General features: G+C 53.6%; 4 protein-coding genes across 4 annotated transcripts; 1 reads left to right on the top strand and 3 right to left on the bottom strand.

Annotated features, from left to right (window-relative positions):
- Positions 1-898: 898 nt before the first annotated feature.
- Positions 899-2905, bottom strand: J4E92_009192 (uncharacterized protein; the record flags this gene model as incomplete). Its single annotated transcript, XM_051500541.1, has 1 exon — positions 899-2905. The coding sequence occupies one exon, from the start codon at positions 2903-2905 to the stop codon at positions 899-901; it is 2007 nt and encodes a 668-aa protein (XP_051349367.1).
- A 1635-nt stretch (positions 2906-4540) lies between these two features.
- Positions 4541-5910, bottom strand: J4E92_009191 (uncharacterized protein; the record flags this gene model as incomplete). The annotated part of the gene is made up of 2 exons (XM_051500540.1): positions 4541-5792; positions 5843-5910. 2 exons carry the CDS (start codon positions 5908-5910, stop codon positions 4541-4543), a joined length of 1320 nt encoding a protein of 439 aa, XP_051349366.1.
- An 8474-nt stretch (positions 5911-14384) lies between these two features.
- Positions 14385-16328, bottom strand: J4E92_009190 (uncharacterized protein; the record flags this gene model as incomplete). The annotated part of the gene is made up of 6 exons (XM_051500539.1): positions 14385-14444; positions 14506-14712; positions 14772-15462; positions 15521-15802; positions 15862-16050; positions 16099-16328. The coding sequence occupies 6 exons, from the start codon at positions 16326-16328 to the stop codon at positions 14385-14387; spliced, it is 1659 nt and encodes a 552-aa protein (XP_051349365.1).
- Positions 16329-17844: 1516 nt separating this feature from the next.
- On the top strand, positions 17845-18612 carry J4E92_009189 (uncharacterized protein; the record flags this gene model as incomplete). The annotated part of the gene is made up of 1 exon (XM_051500538.1): positions 17845-18612. One exon carries the CDS (start codon positions 17845-17847, stop codon positions 18610-18612), a length of 768 nt encoding a protein of 255 aa, XP_051349364.1.
- Positions 18613-19609: the final 997 nt, after the last annotated feature.

Here is a 19609-nt window from a genome sequence, read left to right as displayed (position 1 = left end):
TCCCACCCCTCATCCTAACCTTCATCCTCCGCCCCCTAACCCTCGGCCGGATGAACCACCTCCCCGCGGGCCCAACCCCCCTCCTCTTCGCCCTCCTCGCAAACTACTACGCCGCAATCCCATCCACCTACCGCTACAAAATCTCTCCCTGGGCCGCCTCCCCCCCTTCATCCCAACAATCCTTCTATCGGCGCTCCATAACGCTGACTTCGAAATCCTTGTCCTACCTGCCCCCCTTACAACTCGCGCTATCCCAGTTCCCTGGGAGTTTACTAGCGGCGGCGGTGGGGTGGGGGGTCGGAACGGCGTATAGGCGCGATGTGCTGCCCGGTGCGGCGAGGTGGAGGGTTCCTGGGTGGGTTGTGGGTGAGGAGAGGAAAGGTGGGTTTGAGGGGTTGAGGGCGAGGTTGGAGGATGAGAGGGAGAGGGAGGGGGGTGGGGCGGGGTTGGCGACGGGGATATTGGCCGAGGGGGCGGGGGAGGCGAGGCAGAGGAGGACGCTGGGGGATGTGGTTGCTGAGCAGTTTAGGGGGAGGGGGTAGATTGGGGTTTTGGCATTTCATGGGGTATGAATTCATTTAAGATGAGCTGTGTTTTGGATATGGGGGTCATGATTTACTTCACTTATGTGTTATGGAAAGACATCTGAGGATGGGTGATGTTATTATATGATGTTACGTCGATACACTCGACTAGTGATACAGTATCCCCCTCTTCTGCCCTCCAGACAGACAGATAAAAGACGGATGTAGACGCGAAGCAAAGCCGCAATCTCAAATATACCCCTCCCACGCTATTGAACAATCTCCTCGCGGAGTAAACTATCTTCCTTCTCAAACGCCGTTGTCAAAACAAAATCACAAGATTAGGCCGTACAATCATTAAAAACCCAAGAAAACTACCGTAAAGAAAACACCGAATCCCTCGACCCCTTACCCCCCCTCATCTTACTCATAAAATCCTCCGTACTCTCCTTCGCATTAAACAGACAATCCTTCTCCGCAGACACAGACACAGGATGACTATTCAGCGCACTCGAAGGCGTAGGCGTAGGTCTACGGCTGCGATGCTGACCCGTTGTACTACTACTCCTCGTCCGCTGCGTAGTACCAGGAGGAGCAACGCCAATAGCAGGAGTAGGATTTGGTCCGGCGTCATAACCCCGTGGCACCTGTATACCCTGTGCTTGAATCTCCTGAGCCATGACTTGAGAGTGAGTTAGACGATCGAGGCTGCGCCACCATTGGTCTTTGGCTCGATGGGGATCTAAAGAGCTGGTTAGATCGAGGGTGGAGGTGTTGGAGGCGGGGGAGTAGGGGGTGTAGGAGGGGGGTGGGGTGGTGGATTCCCACCCTGGTGCTATTGAATGGCGGTTTGTTTGGGGGGTTCGCGCGTCGATGGAGGAGGAGCGGTGGCGTGGTGAGGTGCGTTGGGGTGATTCGGTTGAACGCTCTGTGGTTCGGTGTCTGCTGCTGCTGCGGGGAGGGGCGTGAGGGGAGGCCTCTCGGGTGGAGTGGTGGCGGCCTAGGGAACTACCGGGGGTGTTGGTGGTACTAGGGATGTAGCTTGAGGATGGGCGTTGGTCGGTTGATGCTCGGTTTGAGGGCTTGCGCGGGCGGTATAGACCTCGTAGACCGTCTGGTTGGCGATCAGGAGCCTGAGGGGCAACTGTCTGCGAGCGAGGTGGGGAGATCTCTGCTGCATCCATCAAAGACAGTGGACGTGGCTGGTCGATTTGGCGAACGTGCTCTCGGCGTCTTGAGGGAGTGGCAGACCTATCATCCGCTACGATGGAAGGAACCTGTTGTTGGTGGGTCGTAGGAACTGCGGGAACTTCTTCTGGCGTTGGTGACAGAGACGCATCGCGTAGTGCCTTCAGGGATACTGCAGACATGCGCTCACTCAGATCACGAGCAGACCGTCGTCGCTCTTCCTTGAGATCAAGGAACTTCTTCGATCGTTCTGAAGGCGTAAACGACCTGATGGACGCACTGCTATGCTTTGCTTGCGGAGATTCAGGCTGGCTGTAGTAATCCGAGTCGAAGTGCGAAGTAGAAGGCCGCGACTCGTCCACACTGAAGACGCGAAGTGGGAATTTGCCCGGGCTGTTGACGAGCGTGCTAGCAGGGGAATGGCTTTCTATAGCCATGACTCGCTGTTTGAGTTGCCTGACTTCTTCCGAAAGTAACTCCTTCTCTTCTTCCATCTTGATGATGTGCTCGGCAGCTTCTTCGATGGCGAGCTCGTGATCTGTCCAGTGTGCCGCGCTCTCGCTTGCTATAGCAGTGAGCTCGATGTTGGTCTTCCGATGCTCCTCGTCGATTTCTCGCAGCTTCGTCATCTCTTCATCCATTTTTTCCATTTTGAGTCTGAGTTGCTTGTTCTCCGCACTCAGCTCGTAGTTCAAATCCTCTAGTGGCTCCATCCGTTCGATTTGTTCTTTGGCGGCAGTCAAATCATGCTGCAGCACCTTGTTGTCCTTCCTCAGCAGCTCCACTCGCATGTTGGCAGTCATGAGCGTCTGCTTCAGCTTGTCGATCTCCTCTGTGAGTTCTCGACTCGTTCTGGACTGCGGTGGACGAGCGTCGCTGGGCCGACGTCGTCGGATGGGCGAAACCGGGGTCATTTGTTCTTCTGTGAGGGCGAATTGATCGAAGATATCCGGCGAAGTCTTGGGTGTGCATATCTCCGGAGGCTTCTGCGCTGGTGGTGGGGGCACTTTGATATCCTGAGGTGAAGGAGTAGGCGTACCCTGTGCCCTCCGTGCTTGAAGCGCATGCCGTAGGTATTCTGATTTCGGCGCGAGGGAATTCGATCGGGAAAGCGTAGGTCGGGCCTGGTCGGGGGTAGACGGCCTAAAGTCTATCCCACGCGAGGAGCCATGTGAGGAAGAGGTGTTCGACATGTTGGTGTGGAGTTCCGGTGAATAACTGCGACCGGCAGTATTATAGGTAGAGCTGCAGTGTTCTCAAGCCAGCAGAAACAGCCCTTTGTTCGCGAGAAAAAGGTGGTTGCCGACAATGCGATTGTATAGTCCAAGTCCTGTGCGCGAACAATGTATGCGCCTCCAGTTCTAGCAATCGTCACGCGACCAAGACGGGCGATATCGTGCAGTCGGTTGGGTAGGTGTAGGGCGAGATATTACGTAGGGTATGCGAATCGAAGGTGAGGTTTGCGCCTATGCGAGGGTTGTTGATAGCAACGGCGCTTGAACAGTCGCGTCGCGTGCGAAGATGGGTGGATAGTCGCTCGAAAGCGGGTCGTTCTTGGGGTCCATTCGCGCTATGGCAGGGACAATGCTACCTTCGACGTATTGCGCAACTGTTGGCGTCCTGGGTTGTCGTGGTAAAAGAAAATGAGCGGTGACAGTAGTCGAGTGCACGTTGCTGGGATCGCGTAGATGGCTTCGATCGCGACTTCACGGCAGGCGCATTCACTGGCAGAATTGGAAGGAGGAAGTGAAGAGGCGGTAGTATTAGAGAGACTTGTGCGCGTGAAGAGGACTCGAAAATCACGAATTTGTCTCAGGGATAGCGAACAGTCGCGTCGGGCAGCAACTCTCAGTGGATGGGGGAGGGAGGGCCAGAAGGGAAGACTTGACCGAGATAGGGCAAGTGAGAAGGGGCACGACGGGAGCCCTTGGCCGGCGCGACCCAGCACAGCGGATTGCACGTCGCGTCAACACTTCCTATTCGTGCTTTTGGGAGATGAGTGGGGATGAACCTGGTTGAGCCCCTTGCCTGGCCGACTTGACGAGTGCGGTTCCTGGGATTGCTGCATGACCGACGCATGTCGTCACAAGAAACATCACGAACGAGACAATGCGATTGCGGGGGATTGTGACTATCGTGACCACTGTCTCGAGGCGCGCTCTGCTTTGCCCTACGATAACTTCAGCATCTACAAAAAGAAACAACACCGTGTGAACCCGCCTGCGAACCCGAGTGCGGCGCAGTGTGGCGCGTTCCCCGACCATCCAGACTATGCCCAGTAGCGCTGCCTCCAACGCAGGTCAGTCCTGTCGTTCGTCGGTCGTCGCCGAGGTGATTTGTGATGAGGCACACGACGAATGTCCAGGTCTCCGTGGTCTCCCAGCTTCCATCATTTACTTTGTTTTTCTCACAGATCTGCGACCGAGTTGACGTAGTCTACCACGATTCCAGCCCTCCATCCAAGATCTCTGTCGACTCGGCCTTGTCCCTGCTGTGTCGCCGTCAACCTGCATACTTCAGCTGTCAAGCTCAGGCCTCAACCTTCATGTTGCCCAAGCATTCGGGCTCCCCTCCGACAAGCGATCGCCCGGCATAATGTCGGCGCCAACACTGTCATTCCGGCATTTTTTTGCTTGCTAGCTGCCCTTCTTGGTGGTTTTGTCACGTCGCAAGTAGACGGTGAATTGCTGAGTTAATTGCTTGGCCGAACCCTGTGCCCCGCTGCTCTGCATGTGGGGCGCAAGAGAGAAAGTTTATGTCTATCGTGAAGTATTAAAGATATACAAATAGTGTGTGGCCTCTTGCATGTGGGGAGCGGGGGACGGTGATCATTCCATCTCCACTGCCATGCCAGCCTGTCGCAGTCGGTCCTCCCACTCGACGCGCAACCTCTCCATCTCCTCCCAGCACTTCTTCCCAGTGTCTGTGAAGCGCTCTTGGCTCTCCTTGGTCAGGTCTTTGGCGTACGGATCCCTACCCTTCCTCTTGTACTCTCCCAGCTTGCCTCCCCATCCCCATCCTGCCACCTCCGTGCGATCTACACGCTCCTGACCCCAAACATCCGCCGCGCTTCCCCACTTTCCTACGCCTTCTTTTGCCTCCATGTTGTCCAATGTGCTTTGACTTGCAAGCGCCAGCCAAACCATGGCAGTCGCGCCCTTGTCGACCGAGATGGTATGCCAATCGCTGCCGAGAAGGCGCGCTATGTAGAAGGCCACAACCATGGCCCATTGTAGGATGAGGGGAAGGGGTACGATCGAAGTGGCGCAGATGCCTGGGTGTGTAACGTAGAGCCGTGGCTTCGTCGTCTTTTCGGTATCTTGGGCGTGCTCGAGGTACTGGTCGACAGGCTCCATGGTTGAAGGTAATCTAGAGGTGATGGCCAGGACGTCTGTCAGCCTCTTCGTGGCCTCGTATGGCATATGCGATGTGATGCCTTGTATGTCTTCTGTGTCGAATACATGCTCATACGCCTCCAAACTGCTGACCCAAATCATCCTGCCCCTTGTGCCCTCGTTCCTGGGATGTTTCGCCAGTAAGGGTGCGAGGTAGTGTCCTAGCAGATAGTGCCCAAAAACGTTGGCGCAGAAGACCTCGCCTAAAGGAGGCTCCTTTTCCGTCTTCTTGTCCGCTGGTATTTGTTCCTTTGCAAGCCATTCGCGACCAGAGATCTTGTACGTTGGCCAGGTGGTGGCCTGCAACCACCTTGTGCAGACCGACCAGACGGCGCGCGGCCAGTCAATACCCGTCCATCCGCCTATGCCAGCATTGCAGATGACTGCATCGAGCTTCGGTGTCGTTTCTCGGAGTTTCTTACTCAGCTTCTGTACCGAGACCAGACTCAGTAAGTCCAGTCGCTCCTGGCGGAAATACACGCGATTCTGCAGCACCTGTGCAATGCCCGGTAGCTTTTGCTCATGGCTGCGAATGACCTTGCGCAAGTGCTGTTGTAGCGTCTCGATCGTCGCGTCGCCTTTCCGTTGGTCGCGCGTCGTGATGATGAGGACGAGGGATTCGTTCTGGGGGCGCGTCTGTAGGAATTCGTCGATCAGGCGGGTTCCGATACCAAGCCCCAGGCCGCTATACACAAGTCAATTAACCATATACGAAAGAAGAGTAGATGTTCCAACCTGTTTGCGCCCGTGACGAGGACATAGAAGCCATTGTCGGGTGTGGGAATGTCTTCGAGACGCGACATATTGGCTGACGTGATGGAGGATGAGCGATGCCTGTTCCTGAATTCGCTACGGCAGAAGGCGCGCTTTGACCAATCACGACCTACATCAATCTTGAACACGACTTTTGGTTGGATCATTCACGTATGCATGTTTTGAGCCTCTAGGAAAAGAGTTTTACGACTATTCAGCATGGAATTATGGTCGCTATGTAGCAACTGCAAGTTTGGATAGTATGCAAGAGTGAAATGAAACGTGGTATCACAGGATGAAAGCGCAATCATGGAGATCACTTGTATGGAGAGCCTAACATAGACTGATTATATCGTGCTCTGAGTCCTAAGATCATCTCCGGTGCACATATCAGTTTTGAGTTGCCTTTCAATACACAGATAACAACCACACCGCACCACTGAAACCTAGTATACTACTAAAGCAGTTTGAAGACCCGAGTAACAACAGCGTCTTTCTACGGAAAAGAACTTTCCCCTCTAGCCCTCTCAAAAATGCACTTCCAAAGTTGTAGCAGTCAATAGTCGACCGGCTGATATCACCTTGAGCCACCGCCTGTGGCTCTCCAGCAAACAAAGTTTACGACTTTACACGGCGCCCCATCCCCCACATTGACCTCGTCACGAGACAACACGAACGACCAAACGACCAAGTCCCGGGACACACGGCAGACGCGAATAGCCCAACGCTTTTGCACTTGAGATAAACTTCTTCAAACTCTATTGCCAATGTGGGTTCAACATTGCATTATCTCGCTTTCGTTCCTCGTCTCGATACCACACTCCATGTAGTGTAGTAGCAGTAGCGCAGTTGATGCGCAAAGTCCAGTATACCAGGATGTACCATGTGTAACCCAAGGGATCCACGACATGGACTTACGCGCATACGTAGGGTATGACAGACGGTCTGTGTCATACACCTATCCGGATATCTGAGAAACCGTCCGCTAATCTTGAGTGTGACCCCAGACACGAGTCTGAGGAAGCCAAGACGGCGTGCGTATGCTGGAGCAAGGGATGCATACGTAGACAAGACTGTTGTCGTCAGCTTTGTAAACCCCCCATGCTGCTGCCCCAGATCAACATATCCGGCAAGGATGTTTGCGCGTGCATCTCGGTAGCCTTGGCGGTTGCGCAGCAGGGTCCTGGCGGAATGTCGCGGATATGCAATGCCTTGTAGGTGATTGTTCACATGAACCCAAACCCTGTAAGTCAGTCAGCCTTACCGCCATCAACGCCGCGCCCTGAGCGAAGCGACTATCGGTGAAAACGCCGAGATACGGCACAGACGTGATCACCCGCCGCCTCACAGCACGACAGTCTTTCGTACATATGCTTCCGCCGAGGGTCCGACCGACGCTTGAGATTCGTCCGTAGTTGGGTTGTCCTTGCTACACCTACAGGGAGGGGATGTGGGGCCTGTTTGCGGTAAGACCACGCGGTTGACATCGTCAGGTTAGGTATGAACCTCATACATTGCTTTCTTTGCAGCGGCCCAACCCAGAACAGGGCTGACGAGATTGGTGATCACCAGCTCCAAAACGCGTATCAGTGTTACTGACAAATCATGCCTATGCTGATCCCGTTTGTTCGAACTATTGGGGTAGGGACTGCGAGGTTATACAGAACATTGTGCGTTACCAACCGGATGGTGAAGCGGAGGTTGAAAGTATATGGCCGAGTAAGGGCCGCCGTCTCGACGCGCCAACGAGGCATATCGTCGGTTTATGCCGGTTATCAGATTGTGGAAGCAGAAGCGACGAGCCGGATTGGGGGTCAATGTAAGTGTTGCTGAACCCGAGCTAATCTTGACCAAATCTAGACCCTGAATATACTTTCCAAGGTTGCGTCTGTTCTGTATAGCGAGCTGTCTCCGCGCGCGCCCACGGGCGTGGAAACAATGCTAAACCTCCGAAAGGCGATCCACGACTAGCTCTGCAGTCGTTATGCACGTCATACCTGTAGCCTTTTAGCTGCGTCTCAGATCGTGCTAGTGAAAAAGGCCAGACTTTGTGCCGTACCGTGTCCGTAGCGGGGCGGAGATGGCTCCGCTGACCTAGTAGGGAGCGGACAGTCTCACGCGCCGTTACGGCCGCGCTCGCCATTCGGTGTGAACGCTCCGACCGACCGAGGCTGAGCAGGATGTATACGTTATCCGTTTATCTACTCCAAAACGTTTGCGGTATGTTCCGTTTGAGGAGTTCTCTTGGAAGAAGGTTTGCGATGGCGGTAAAACATGCGGTGCTGCGTCCCCCACCGCTTCAACCCGCGATTCTGCTCTTGCGTAAGCATGGGATCCCAGTCGCCGCGGCGGAGCTCCAACTCTGTCGAGCTCTCCGAGATATGCAGCTCGTGCTGATCAAGAGGTGACAAAGAGCGGTGGATGTTTACACAATACACTGATCGGGCCGCTGAACCCAAGGTATATGCAACGCGAGAAAAAGCAAAAACAGGCGACTCTCGCACTGGTATTGATCTCTGGTGACAGCCCGGGCCGTGCCGGATAGGCCACCAATGCGGATCCTCAGGGCTCAGGCACCAGGCATGAAACATGATCCTCCTCGACTGTGTGTCACCTGTCAGGCTCGTCGTGACAGTCACAGACCATTACGCGTTGCAGAAGGTCGATACGAGTTTTGGGTCGGAAGTACCGGCGCAGGTTGCAAGTGCCGGCATGGAAGACTAGCCACCCTCCGATCCGCCGTTGGCTAGGAGGATTACTCCGGCGTTTCCTGCAAAGGACGAGGGAGAAAAAGGCCGTGGTAAGAATATGACGGTAGAGAGATGCGGTGGGCTTCCAACCAAGACGTTTAGTCAGGTGCGATCGACGAACCTAATACATTATCTCATCCGCTCCGTGTGCTCCTGATCCTATAGAGACTAGCTTGTGTGTCGTAAGCACAACCAGGAGGTGGCATGTACCAACGTGTTACCGTGGGTTGACGACACTCCTAGTGTTGATGGCGATGCAATGCTGGTCGTCGACCGTGCCCACTGAGGTGCGCACTGTACTGTGACGAGGGTACGACGGCTGCAGATAACATGACCGCGCATGCATGCGGGAATCGTACCACTCCAAGCATTGGTGGCACCCTGCATCAACGTTAGCATATTACTGTTATATCCAGTCGCAACACGTCTCTTCGCCAATTTCAACTCACCTGGAAGCCGGACGTTTATCCACGCGAATCGCTACGAGTCACATCCCGTGCCCGGGCAGGACCCACATGCCCTTCGCGCAATTGCTGCCATGGCCGGGTGCGTAATTGCCCGCCAGCAGCTAGCCATTGTCCCAACGTCGCTAGATGTGCCCAAATCAAGCTCATCCGGGCCCCGGCCCCATGTCAACTCAGAATTAGGTTCCTGCTGAACGCGGGGCGGCGGGAGGGTATGCTTATATCACCGAAATAGTCCGTGACAAACCGCGCAAAGGTAATGTTGGGATATTGGTACGATAGAGACATATCACTGGCTTCTGAGATTGCCATGTCGTGACCGGAAGTAACAACAAGCTGCCTTGTCGCGACGTCCAGTCCTGTCATTGAGTTGTTGGTTTCAAGTTCCGTTGGGCGATTGGAACGGGATTGGCAGCCGCAACCGCTGGATATCAGGACGCCAGGAGGATCGCAGTGGAGTGTTAATTGAGGGACTTACTACGCCTCCCTTAGTGTGGCCTTACGAGTTTTCAAGGTCGTTTGTGGCGGGCGGGGTGGTGGGGAAGCTGTCGTCGGTTGCGAGTCAAGCCTGTGCCTCTTTGGGGGTTCACGATGCAGCTTCACGCGGGTCAGGGTGCAGTCTATCAGTAATTCGACGCAACTGCGTCAGTGTATATCTACCAAATTGGTAATGCATGCTTTGCTTTTCATCGTATTCCGTGGAGCTTGGGAAATTGGTAGAAAAACAACAGCAACATGCTACGCCGTCTCGTCTGCTCCTGGCCCATCATTCGGTTGGACGATGAGTCAGTAGCGCAGATCATCATCCTCCCGTGAAGCCTTGAGACAATCATGATTCGCCTTCCAGAAGATTTCCAGAGTGGACCATAGGCAATGCTCTCTCCTGGCCCACTGCGCTTGGTTCTGGACGAGGTCTTTGAATCCTCTCGGCAGTCCTGCAGTGGTCGCAAAGGCCCCGCAATTGAGTTGAACTTCGCAACCCGCGTCAAGGCGGAGAACAGAACCTCATCTTGAGTGTCGATGAAACCAAGGTGGCGTCATGCTGCTGGCCATTCCCACATTCCAACAAGCTCCCCACACATACGAACCGGGTAACTGTATGCGTGCGTCAATGGCAATATTCGTCGTGTTCCAAGCTGCGGAGTTGCCGATGCAATGAGTTGTCAAGTAACGTGGTTGGCTCGCATTGCTCGACTCAAAGAGGCCGTAACCAACGTATTGACTGATGACCCTGATCTACTCGTGGAGGAAGAATGAATAGTGGGCAGGACTGACTCTTGATACCAGCGAAGCCTCAGCCTGGTAAGGAGGATCGTGACTCCACGTCACCAACATCAGGGCGACATCCTTCGAGCTATACATAGCTGCATCGAATCGTGCATAGGTCAAGTCGCTATGCGATGCGACGTCCAGTTCAAGACTTTTTGACATGCGGTTGCGAAGGCACGACCCGACCGTGCCTCTGGCGAACCAATTTTCGTGATTGGCCAGGCCGAACAATGGACAGAAGGATTTTACTGGCCTTACCAGCTCTTTTATCGCGGTCCAGGGACGTGGTAAGCCACACCAATTTGGCAACGTGCATAAGTCCGGCGTAGCTGCAGGTAGCGAGCTGGCGCTACGATGCGAGGAGCCTGTATTAAAAAAGCCAAAAGCGGGTATTCAGCCGATCCATATCTCGACATCTTTCCAGTCTAACTTGTGATGAATGCGAGAAACTGCGAAAAGCGAACCCGACGCAATTTGGAGTCAGGCACTGCCCGGGATGGTGCTCGAGAGTTTCTGAAGCTGCGAAACTGAGACAGACAGAGAGGCGACCGACATTGTGCCGACGCGCTCAGCTTACCTTATGCTTGGGGATAGTTTTGCAGGTCGGAACACACGGAATGCTGTATTGAAGGTATGTTCCTCCGGTGCGCGTTCCGTGTTTTGTTCACGTTCCACGTAACTGGCGCCTGGTTTGGTGGCCGATTGCGTGCTTCGGAGTTGTCGCCGTCGGGTAAGATCCTGTGTGTCACCTGCGATTTGCTTTGGCTAACGCAGTACCGCCAAAATCACATAAACTTTGATTGGAAACCGGACCCTTTTTTAAACGTCAAGTTGCCTTGGGCTATCGTATTTTTGCGAAAGGTTGTCGGCAGATGGATGCAGCTCCGCCATCGTGGCTGGTGACCAACGCCGGACATTGGTGACTATAATTTCAGTTAAGTGCCATGGTCGGTGGAGCAGTATTGGACGGAGTACTGAAAAAACGACTTTTGAAATTGACAGTGATGATACATTCGACTATCCAACAAGGTAGGAAAACATTCAAAATGGGGTATTGTGCAGCTTTCCGCCGTGTTCGCCGTGTACGCCGTGCTATATTGCAACCGTGATGATAAGAAATGATGGAGAGGGCCGGATTCGTGTCATCGTCTGCAATCGCCTGGCGTCGTGTTAGGGTTGTATTCATAACGGGCATCGTGAGATGGGGCAACGAACCACAGTTCTCATTGAGTCTGTATTCTCTGGACGGACAATCAGTTTAGGAATATGGTAGTTGGGACGAACACCTACACTGCCGTGACATTGGCCGGACACCGTACATGCGTTTGTTGGTACTTGGTACACCAGGCTTTGACGACGTAGCGGACGTGAGTGCACTTGTATTGAACTTGCGTATAGTCGCACATGATGGTAGGAAAGGAGGATCGCGAGGCGTTAGAGGTGATTGACGAGTAAAAGCTCCAAAAGGGTAGCACAAGCAATGATGGATGGCAAGCAAGCGATTTTGGTGGTACGCTCGATGAATTCTCCGGATTAGCATGCAGCGCGACGGTCCGTTATGTTATAGTAAGCCAGACAGAGCAGACAGACGTCAGTGCGATCAGGTACCCGTGAGAGCTATGCAAAGTTAGCCCATGTCCATAGAACCTGGTTCGTCAGTTGACATGCATCATGGTAGTGGCCGTGAATGTTCAACGGACCCGGGAGCCCGAGAGTGGTCGAGCCCTTTGCACATCATAGACGTGGGTGGGGACCTTCATGTTTGAAGTCCTCTCGCTTCCATGAACCTTGAGGGAGGTAAGTGGCAGCCCAACCCGGATGCCGAGAGGGACTACAAGGGCCGCTGGCCGTATTTGAACAAGATGCTTGCACGCGTCAAGATCCTCGGTCTTGCTCTCAGGGTAGAATAGCCAGCGGACGGGCAATGGCAGCCCGTGAGTGGCTGAGGGGGTATAGGATTTAGAAGTGCGCCAATCCGCCTCGTCGTTAGTGTGCACTAAGTTCAAAGTTATCAGACGTGCACAGATCAAGTTTGATCTGCGACTACGGTTCCACGTTAAGGTGGCGCGTGGGGTGGTGCAGCCGTTGGAAAATCCTTGACTGTGGCAGACACTAAGCTTCGGAGGCCAGGGTTACCCTTCCTGCAGGTCGCGAGACAGGTCGACGATATACCAAATATTAGTTATTGCTAACGTTTACACACTGCTGGAATAAGGCGGTCGCTGCATCGTGGCGCCTGTTTCATCCTGGGCGTGCCTTTCTCGGCAGTACTGCACCGGAGTTTCCACCGATTTGTGTCCTTTATGCTTACTTTCCCGCTTCCCCGGCCCCAGTCCATATCGCGAGAGCATCCGGAGGTCGAGTGTTGCGCAATCACCATATGCCGTCCCGCGTACGGTGAGCGCGGCTGCGCGACATGATCCCACCGTTGGTGGCTGTCGGCGGGTCCCTGGTCGCTGGCCTCACTTTCTGACATCGCGAGCATAAACGCGCAAAATGCGTTGCTCGCAGGATGGAATGGGAATGGGTTTGTGTTTGAGTTCTGGGGCGAGATGTGGTGTTGTGAGCGTTTGATGAACCCAGTGCTGTTGTCGGGTTGGGTCTCGCCCGCATGACGCCATTGGGTCCGGACGTCCGCCTCAAGTTCACGACTGTTTACTCATGCTACCCTACATCTGAGCCTGCTATATGGCAGCGGCACGGTCCACACCTTTGTACGGCACAGCCATGGGGCTTCACTATGGACCGTAGGCTTTTCGCATTGGTGGACCGTGCCCGAGCGCTGTGCCGTAGCTGCGTGGAAGAAGAGGAGCAACTGCGATTCGCACGGAGATCCTCAGCAACGTGTGCATATACATATACGTATACCAGGAACCTGGTAACGTCCATTTGCAGAACGGCATTCTTACGCGGTGTTCTTGCGATAACGGGTCAGAGTGCTGCATGACATAGGTAAAGACAATGCGCATCGGCTCGAACAAGGCGGCCAACTACAACCCTGTTCGGTTGGGGTACGTTTGGTCAAAGAACTGGGCTACCAAGAATGCGGCTACCGAAAACGGGATATGGCGACCTCGTGGAAAAGTTGGGATTTTGCCGCTTCGCCTGCGCAAGACCAATGCAGAACGTCGTCTCATACGGCGACAAAAGTGTGAATGCCCGCAGAACGTACCAGGATCGCGACCCCTGGAGTGCATGTCTTGCCTATGCTCAACACTATTCGTTGCTGATCGGATAAGTCCGTCCATTCGCATTCGCTCGACACTCCAGACGCGAGCTTATGACGAGCCGAATCACCCACGAAGCGAACTTCGTAACGATAGACCATGACTGCATACCAACGCGTCATGCGATTTCTATCGGAAAGTGGAGAATCGATAGGATGTCTCTCGTACCATGAGCATGTGGCACAGCTCTATCTTCCATACATGTGGGCAAGTGTATGTTGGCCTTTGCAGGCTGACTATCGACGCCACTATTGAAAGGGGGACCTGTGGCTCGAAGCGCCTCTCCCGCGGAAGCCGGGCAGAACCCAGGCCGTATAAGACGCCATTTACACCTACAGCTTTTGTCAGAGTATTATAACTTGTCGACGCTTTATTGGGTCCTCCTCGAAATCTCCACCTGTTAGGCACGCAATCCGTCGTTCATTGGCAAGAACCACGGACATTCAGGCTGAACGTGAGACATGGATATCAACATCAATGCCATCAGAACGGTGAACTGACTGGGCAGACTATATATGTGGATCCGACACTGCCCCGCGTTGCCAAACCGGCGGTAAGGCCAAAAGCAGTGGTGTGGCTATAGCACTGAGTCTTATAGATATTGGAGACTGTCAGCCCACCTGAGGCATAAACCCTGTGTAAGGGACGGATAGCGGACGGCACTGGAAGACGCAGCGGCCCGAGTGTATACAATTCACCGGGATGCGTAAGCGCAGGTGTCTTCGTTAGAAATAGTTCATTATTGTCCATACGACGATGCAGAGAAAAGCATCACACCAGTTGTGGATATCTAAGGCTCCATTGCACGTGTTGATCATGAGAACTCTCCATTGGCCTCCCCGGCATCTAGCCAGCCGCGGCACATCTCGACTGCCTAGTAAAAAATTCAAGTCAGCAACTGTCACTCTTGGCTCTGGTTCGTGGAATCTGCTTACCCTTCCCCACTTCTTGAACATCTTCTCGCCCACCTCCTTGTCGACATTCGGCTTGAAGACCATGCGGTCTTTCTGGTTAATCTCCTTCAATTCGTCAAACTCCTTCCATACGTCGACCGCAAATCCAGCTGCGATGGCTGCGCCCAGGGCTGTGGTTTCGCGCATAGCGGGACGGTCGACGGGAATGCCGATGATATTTGCTTGCGTCTATCGAAAACAGTTAGTGGAGGCCGCGTATACGGGCATATGTAGGGAGGATCACGTACCTGCATGCAAAGGTTCGAGTTACTCATGCCGCCATCGACTGCAAGCATGTTGAGCTTGTGGCCACTGTCAAGCTCCATGGCGTCCAGAATGGCCCTGGTCTGGAAGCAAGTCGCTTCCAAAGTCGCACGAGCGATGTGCCCCCGCTCGGTGAACTGGGTGATACCGAATATAGTGCCCTTGGCATCGTCAATCCAGTAAGGAGCGAACAGACCACTGAAGGCTGTCACAAAGACACATCCACCGTTGTCTTCCACAGACGCTGCCAGGTCACTGATCTTGTGCGAGTGCGTGATGAAGCCCATGTTGTTCATAAGGAACTTGACACCACTGCCTGCGACCGCGATACTGCCCTCAAGCGCATACACGGGTTTCCGCTTTCCGCCAAAGTCGTATGCGACGGTTGCCAGAAGTCCGTGCGACGAAATGACCGGCTTTTCGCCCACGTTGTACAGCAGGAAGCAACCAGTACCGTACGTGTTCTTGGCAGAGCCGGGCGTAAACCCCTGTTGACCGACCAAAGCTGACGATTGGTCACCTAAGCATCCTGCGATGCGAACGCCTTCCAGTATACCGGTGCGCAGGAATCCGAAAGCGTCTGGTGAAGAAGACGGCACGATCTTTGGCAACTTAACCTTGTTTTTGTCGATTCCGAAGAAATCCAAGAGCTTGTCATCGTACTGAACGGTGTGCCTGGGGTTGCATGAGCGGGCTTTTTCGCTTAAGCAGAAGCATGCAAAGGATGACCTACAGGTTCATGAACATGGTTCTAGATGCATTGGTAGTATCCGTCACGTGAATTCCGGCCTCCTTTCCACCATTCAGGTTGTATAATATCCAAGAGTCGATAGTACCGAAAGATAGTCGGTTCTCGTCGTATGCTTTGCGAACGTCGTCGTTGTGGTCTAGCAGCCACCTGAGCTTGACCGATGACGGGTAGGTCGACAGGGGAAGTCCACACATCTGGAGTAGCTCGTCGGCGCCATCGCGATCTTTCAGTTCACGGACCAATCCCTTGGTTCTGGTATCTGGCCTAGAATCGCCTGAAGTCAGTCGCTGTGTGCTCGTCTTTGGGGTGTATTCTGTACGTACCATGCGATCGCATTGCATAGTGGCAGCCCACTATTGGTATCCCAGACGACTGTTGTTTCACGCTGGTTGGTGATGCCGACTGCCTTGATGTCTTCGATTTCGTGTCCGTTGTCGAGGAAGATGTTCGTAGCCCTATCGATGCATTGCTCCACGGTGTTGATTATTTCCCATGGGTCGTGTTCATGCCATCTACGCTAATTAACCCATGTAAAGTCACGAGACATGCGCAGTACTGACCCTGACTGAGGATACTTTTGGGTGAACTCAATCTGATGTTGAGCTACGGGCTCACCGAGACCATCAAAGATGATGAAGCGGGTACTCGTGGTTCCTTGGTCTATGGATCCAATGAAGAACTGCCTCAACCTCCCCTCGTCCAGATGCGCCTGCGATTCGTCTCCAGCTTCTTCTCCCTTGGGGACTGGCTGTGGCTCAGTGTTGTGGGCGGAAATGTCTTGTGTCGCCATGCTGAAAGTTGTACTGGATGGTTTCAAATGTGTATGCGACCCGTTGTACTTATACGGAAGATGTCTTCCGTCCGCGGTCGGGGTTGTGGAATAGGTGCGACGGGTGCAGCTGTTGGTCGCGACGTGTTGCTTCCCGAAATTCGGCACCAAGAAGGATACTGGATATTGCGAAGGTACGGAAAAATTTCTAACCAAGCCAATCAGGTCTAAAAACCGATTCGCTTCTCTGCAGTGTCCGCGCTGAAGGATGTCTGGATTGCGCTGGGTTGCGTGTGAGTGTGCGGTGCCGCAGCAAAGCGCAATTGCCGATGACGTTGTTCCGAAGGTGCGGTGCGAAAGAGGTTTCGCGACAAAGAACACCGAATTTTAGGTGTATAAGCTTATGAGTTGAAATTGAGGTGGTAGAGAGAGAATCGCCAGGAGAGCATTGTAGGAGAACGAAGGTTTCGGTGTTTAATCGGCAGCGGAACCCGGGCGCGTGCCTTTCCTATGCGGTGTCTGCGGTATGACGCTCGAAGAGGGGTGGTTTTGCCTTTAAAGCGGGGGAGGGGAAGCGCTCCACGACCAACAACACGACAGCAAAGTCGCCCAGCCTCGTCACATGGAGCCTCAAATCTTTCAGCCTCTTCCGAGCTCGAGAGGCAAGCCGTTGATCGGTCTCAGCATCGTCGATCAGGCCAATGCTAGCAAAACTAGACTCTGCGCCCGGCAAAGCATCCGCGCGGGTGTCAGTGTGACTTCACATACAGCGGGTCGCGAGTCCAACAGATCCACATAAGACGACGCCGTCGTGTTTTCTCCAGTGGGACTCCAGGGGGCTCCGGTGGGATACCCGCATCGAACCCACCCAGAGCCTCATCAATTTACCAGCTTCGGCGGTATCACAACACGCGCACCGTGCTCACGATCTTGACAATAAGGGTTGGCGGGTTGCTCCAAGCTCCAGGAGTCCTTCACCGACCTTCCAACACCTTGGTCACCAGGCTGTCCACGACGCTCTTTGCTTCCAATGGACTAATGCGATGTCAGCAAAAGCTGTTCGCCTTCGGCAATGACTCGCTATCGTGCTGTGCCACCTGGGCTTACTACGCTTACCACCATGCGAATCGATGATTTGGATGGCTCCATGGATGGCATTTTGCGCGATGCACGCGAAAAGTCCGATGTCAATCACAACAAACATGCCATTGACGATCTGATTGCAATATCCATGGCTCCCCGCGGATGATCTGGACTTTGGAATGGGTCACCCAGCGAAGCTTCGAGACACAGAATTTTGGAACTCGGAGGTATGAGCATCGGAGCTGACCACGCGTTATGTGTGATGTGTTGCCGAACATGGGATAGTTATCGGTATAAAGTTAGGCATCCGTGCCAAGTGGAGCTAAGTGGGTAGGACTCGTAATGGCGGAATGCCAACCCAACGTTGGGATCGCAGGCACGTGATCCTCTGCATGGGGAAGGTCCGAGCGTGTCCTTTCCTCCTATCTCAAACCCACCTTCCTACCCGACGGCCATGTCCATATCATTGCTGCCCAAGGAACTTCGCCTGCAGATTTGGTCGCTTGCATACCACAACGAGCCCCCTCGCCTGGTTGCGCTGGAAACGAAGCCACACGCAGAAAGTCATGACGAAACGCATTTTTGCCCACGGTACTCACCTAGCCCTGCGCCGACTGTGGTAAACATATGTCATGAGTCGCGCGAAGAGGCTCGTTACCAAGCTATCAAAGCGGACCACATCGTGGAGCTGCCGTCGGACATTCCAGGTACCGGTGGTGGCGGATTCTACTTCCGTCTCGATACCGACATCCTATTGATACAGCTGGAAGGGAAGCGCGTGAAGCATTATGACGACTCGCCCGAAGTAGGACTACTGGCTCACTTCAGACGTGCGACGGGCTGCAATCCCGAACAGCTGCAAAAGGTTGCTGTCACCAAAGTAATACTGAATGGATTTCGAGATGGTAGCCTATCCAACGTCCTTCGCGAGTTCCCCAAGATCTCGCATATGGTGATGATGCTCACAGAAGACATATTGGAAAAGGATATGGAGAAAGAGCTATTTGTTCGCGCTGCTGCGAGGATAGTGCGCATGTACAAGCTCGATTTGATGAACCGAGCCAGCAGCCAAGGCAAGACATTCAAGCCGCACCCTTTCGACGTGGATTTTGCCAGGCTTCGCCACGGTCAGCTGGATATCGTAGCGAAAGATATTTGGAGAGATTGGAGTGATGGAGGAGATGAATGGGCGACGCTCGATAACTCTGAACCATTCTGGTAGTCTACGGAACATCATGATATATCCGATCACCCTTTTCCGGTAATTGAAGAAAATCCGGTGGCGTGTCTTCCGCTGCCGGCAGTTGGTGCTTCTCTGCCCAATTCCTGATCGCATCAAAGTTCCGACACGTGTGGACGGTATTGAAGTCGACAAAGGCTTGCAATGGCTTATCCGGAGGCTGATACCACACTTGACCCAGAACGCCATTGTCAACTGTACACATGAGTTGTTGCCGCAAGATGTCGAGACAATGAGCTAGAAATGTGAGTAACATCTCCAGATGTATGCAAGGACGCTGACTTACTGACGTGGTGCTTCAGAATGTTTGCATCGTTGGAGAACGGACCAAGCCCTTGCTTCTGGTAGTACTCGAAGTTCCAAGAAAGGGACTTTCGCAACAGGTTCTACACATGGTCAACATCTTTCCTCACACAGTATTCGCAAAACCCACCAAGCAATGCAGATGGTGCAAGCCTTCCACGTGTGCCGGATATCCACCTCCGTATTCCTCCTTGATTTTTACCTGATCAGAGGCAAGACCCGATTTTCCAGCCTCCTCATTTGGTACTCTCGCGGCATGGTCTAGTCATGGATGTTAAATACTGGAATCTCTGTACATCAGGAGAGCTTACAGTCGACACCCAACTGTTTCCACGCCGCATCTACTTCAGGTCCAGCATCCAGTCGATACGCGTTTGATACCAACAAGGATCCGTTGAACTGGACCTGGTTGTAGGTAATCCCGACATCTTTTATGATCGGAGCTGACTAGTATTAGCAAGACATTCCTCATAAGCAGCTCCATCGACCGTACAATACTGTGAGGTGTGCCTGATGCAAAACGCATCTGCATTGAGTCGCTCCCTTTGAGCTATCCATGCTCCTAGGAAGGCAGAGAGTATAGCTGTGCCCAGGAACGCGGTAGCGATTGCTAGCCATGACCAATGCCGCGTTGCTTTTCGCAATGATCGCAAATCGAGCGAGGGTTCTTTGTGCT

The sequence above is a fragment of the Alternaria infectoria genome (genome assembly GCF_024043175.1).
Source record: "Alternaria infectoria strain BMP 0036 chromosome Unknown scaffold_21, whole genome shotgun sequence".
Classification (NCBI taxonomy): domain Eukaryota; kingdom Fungi; phylum Ascomycota; class Dothideomycetes; order Pleosporales; family Pleosporaceae; genus Alternaria; species Alternaria infectoria.
The sequence above is the reverse complement of the archived record's forward strand: the minus strand, read 5'-3'. Positions and strand labels throughout refer to the sequence as shown.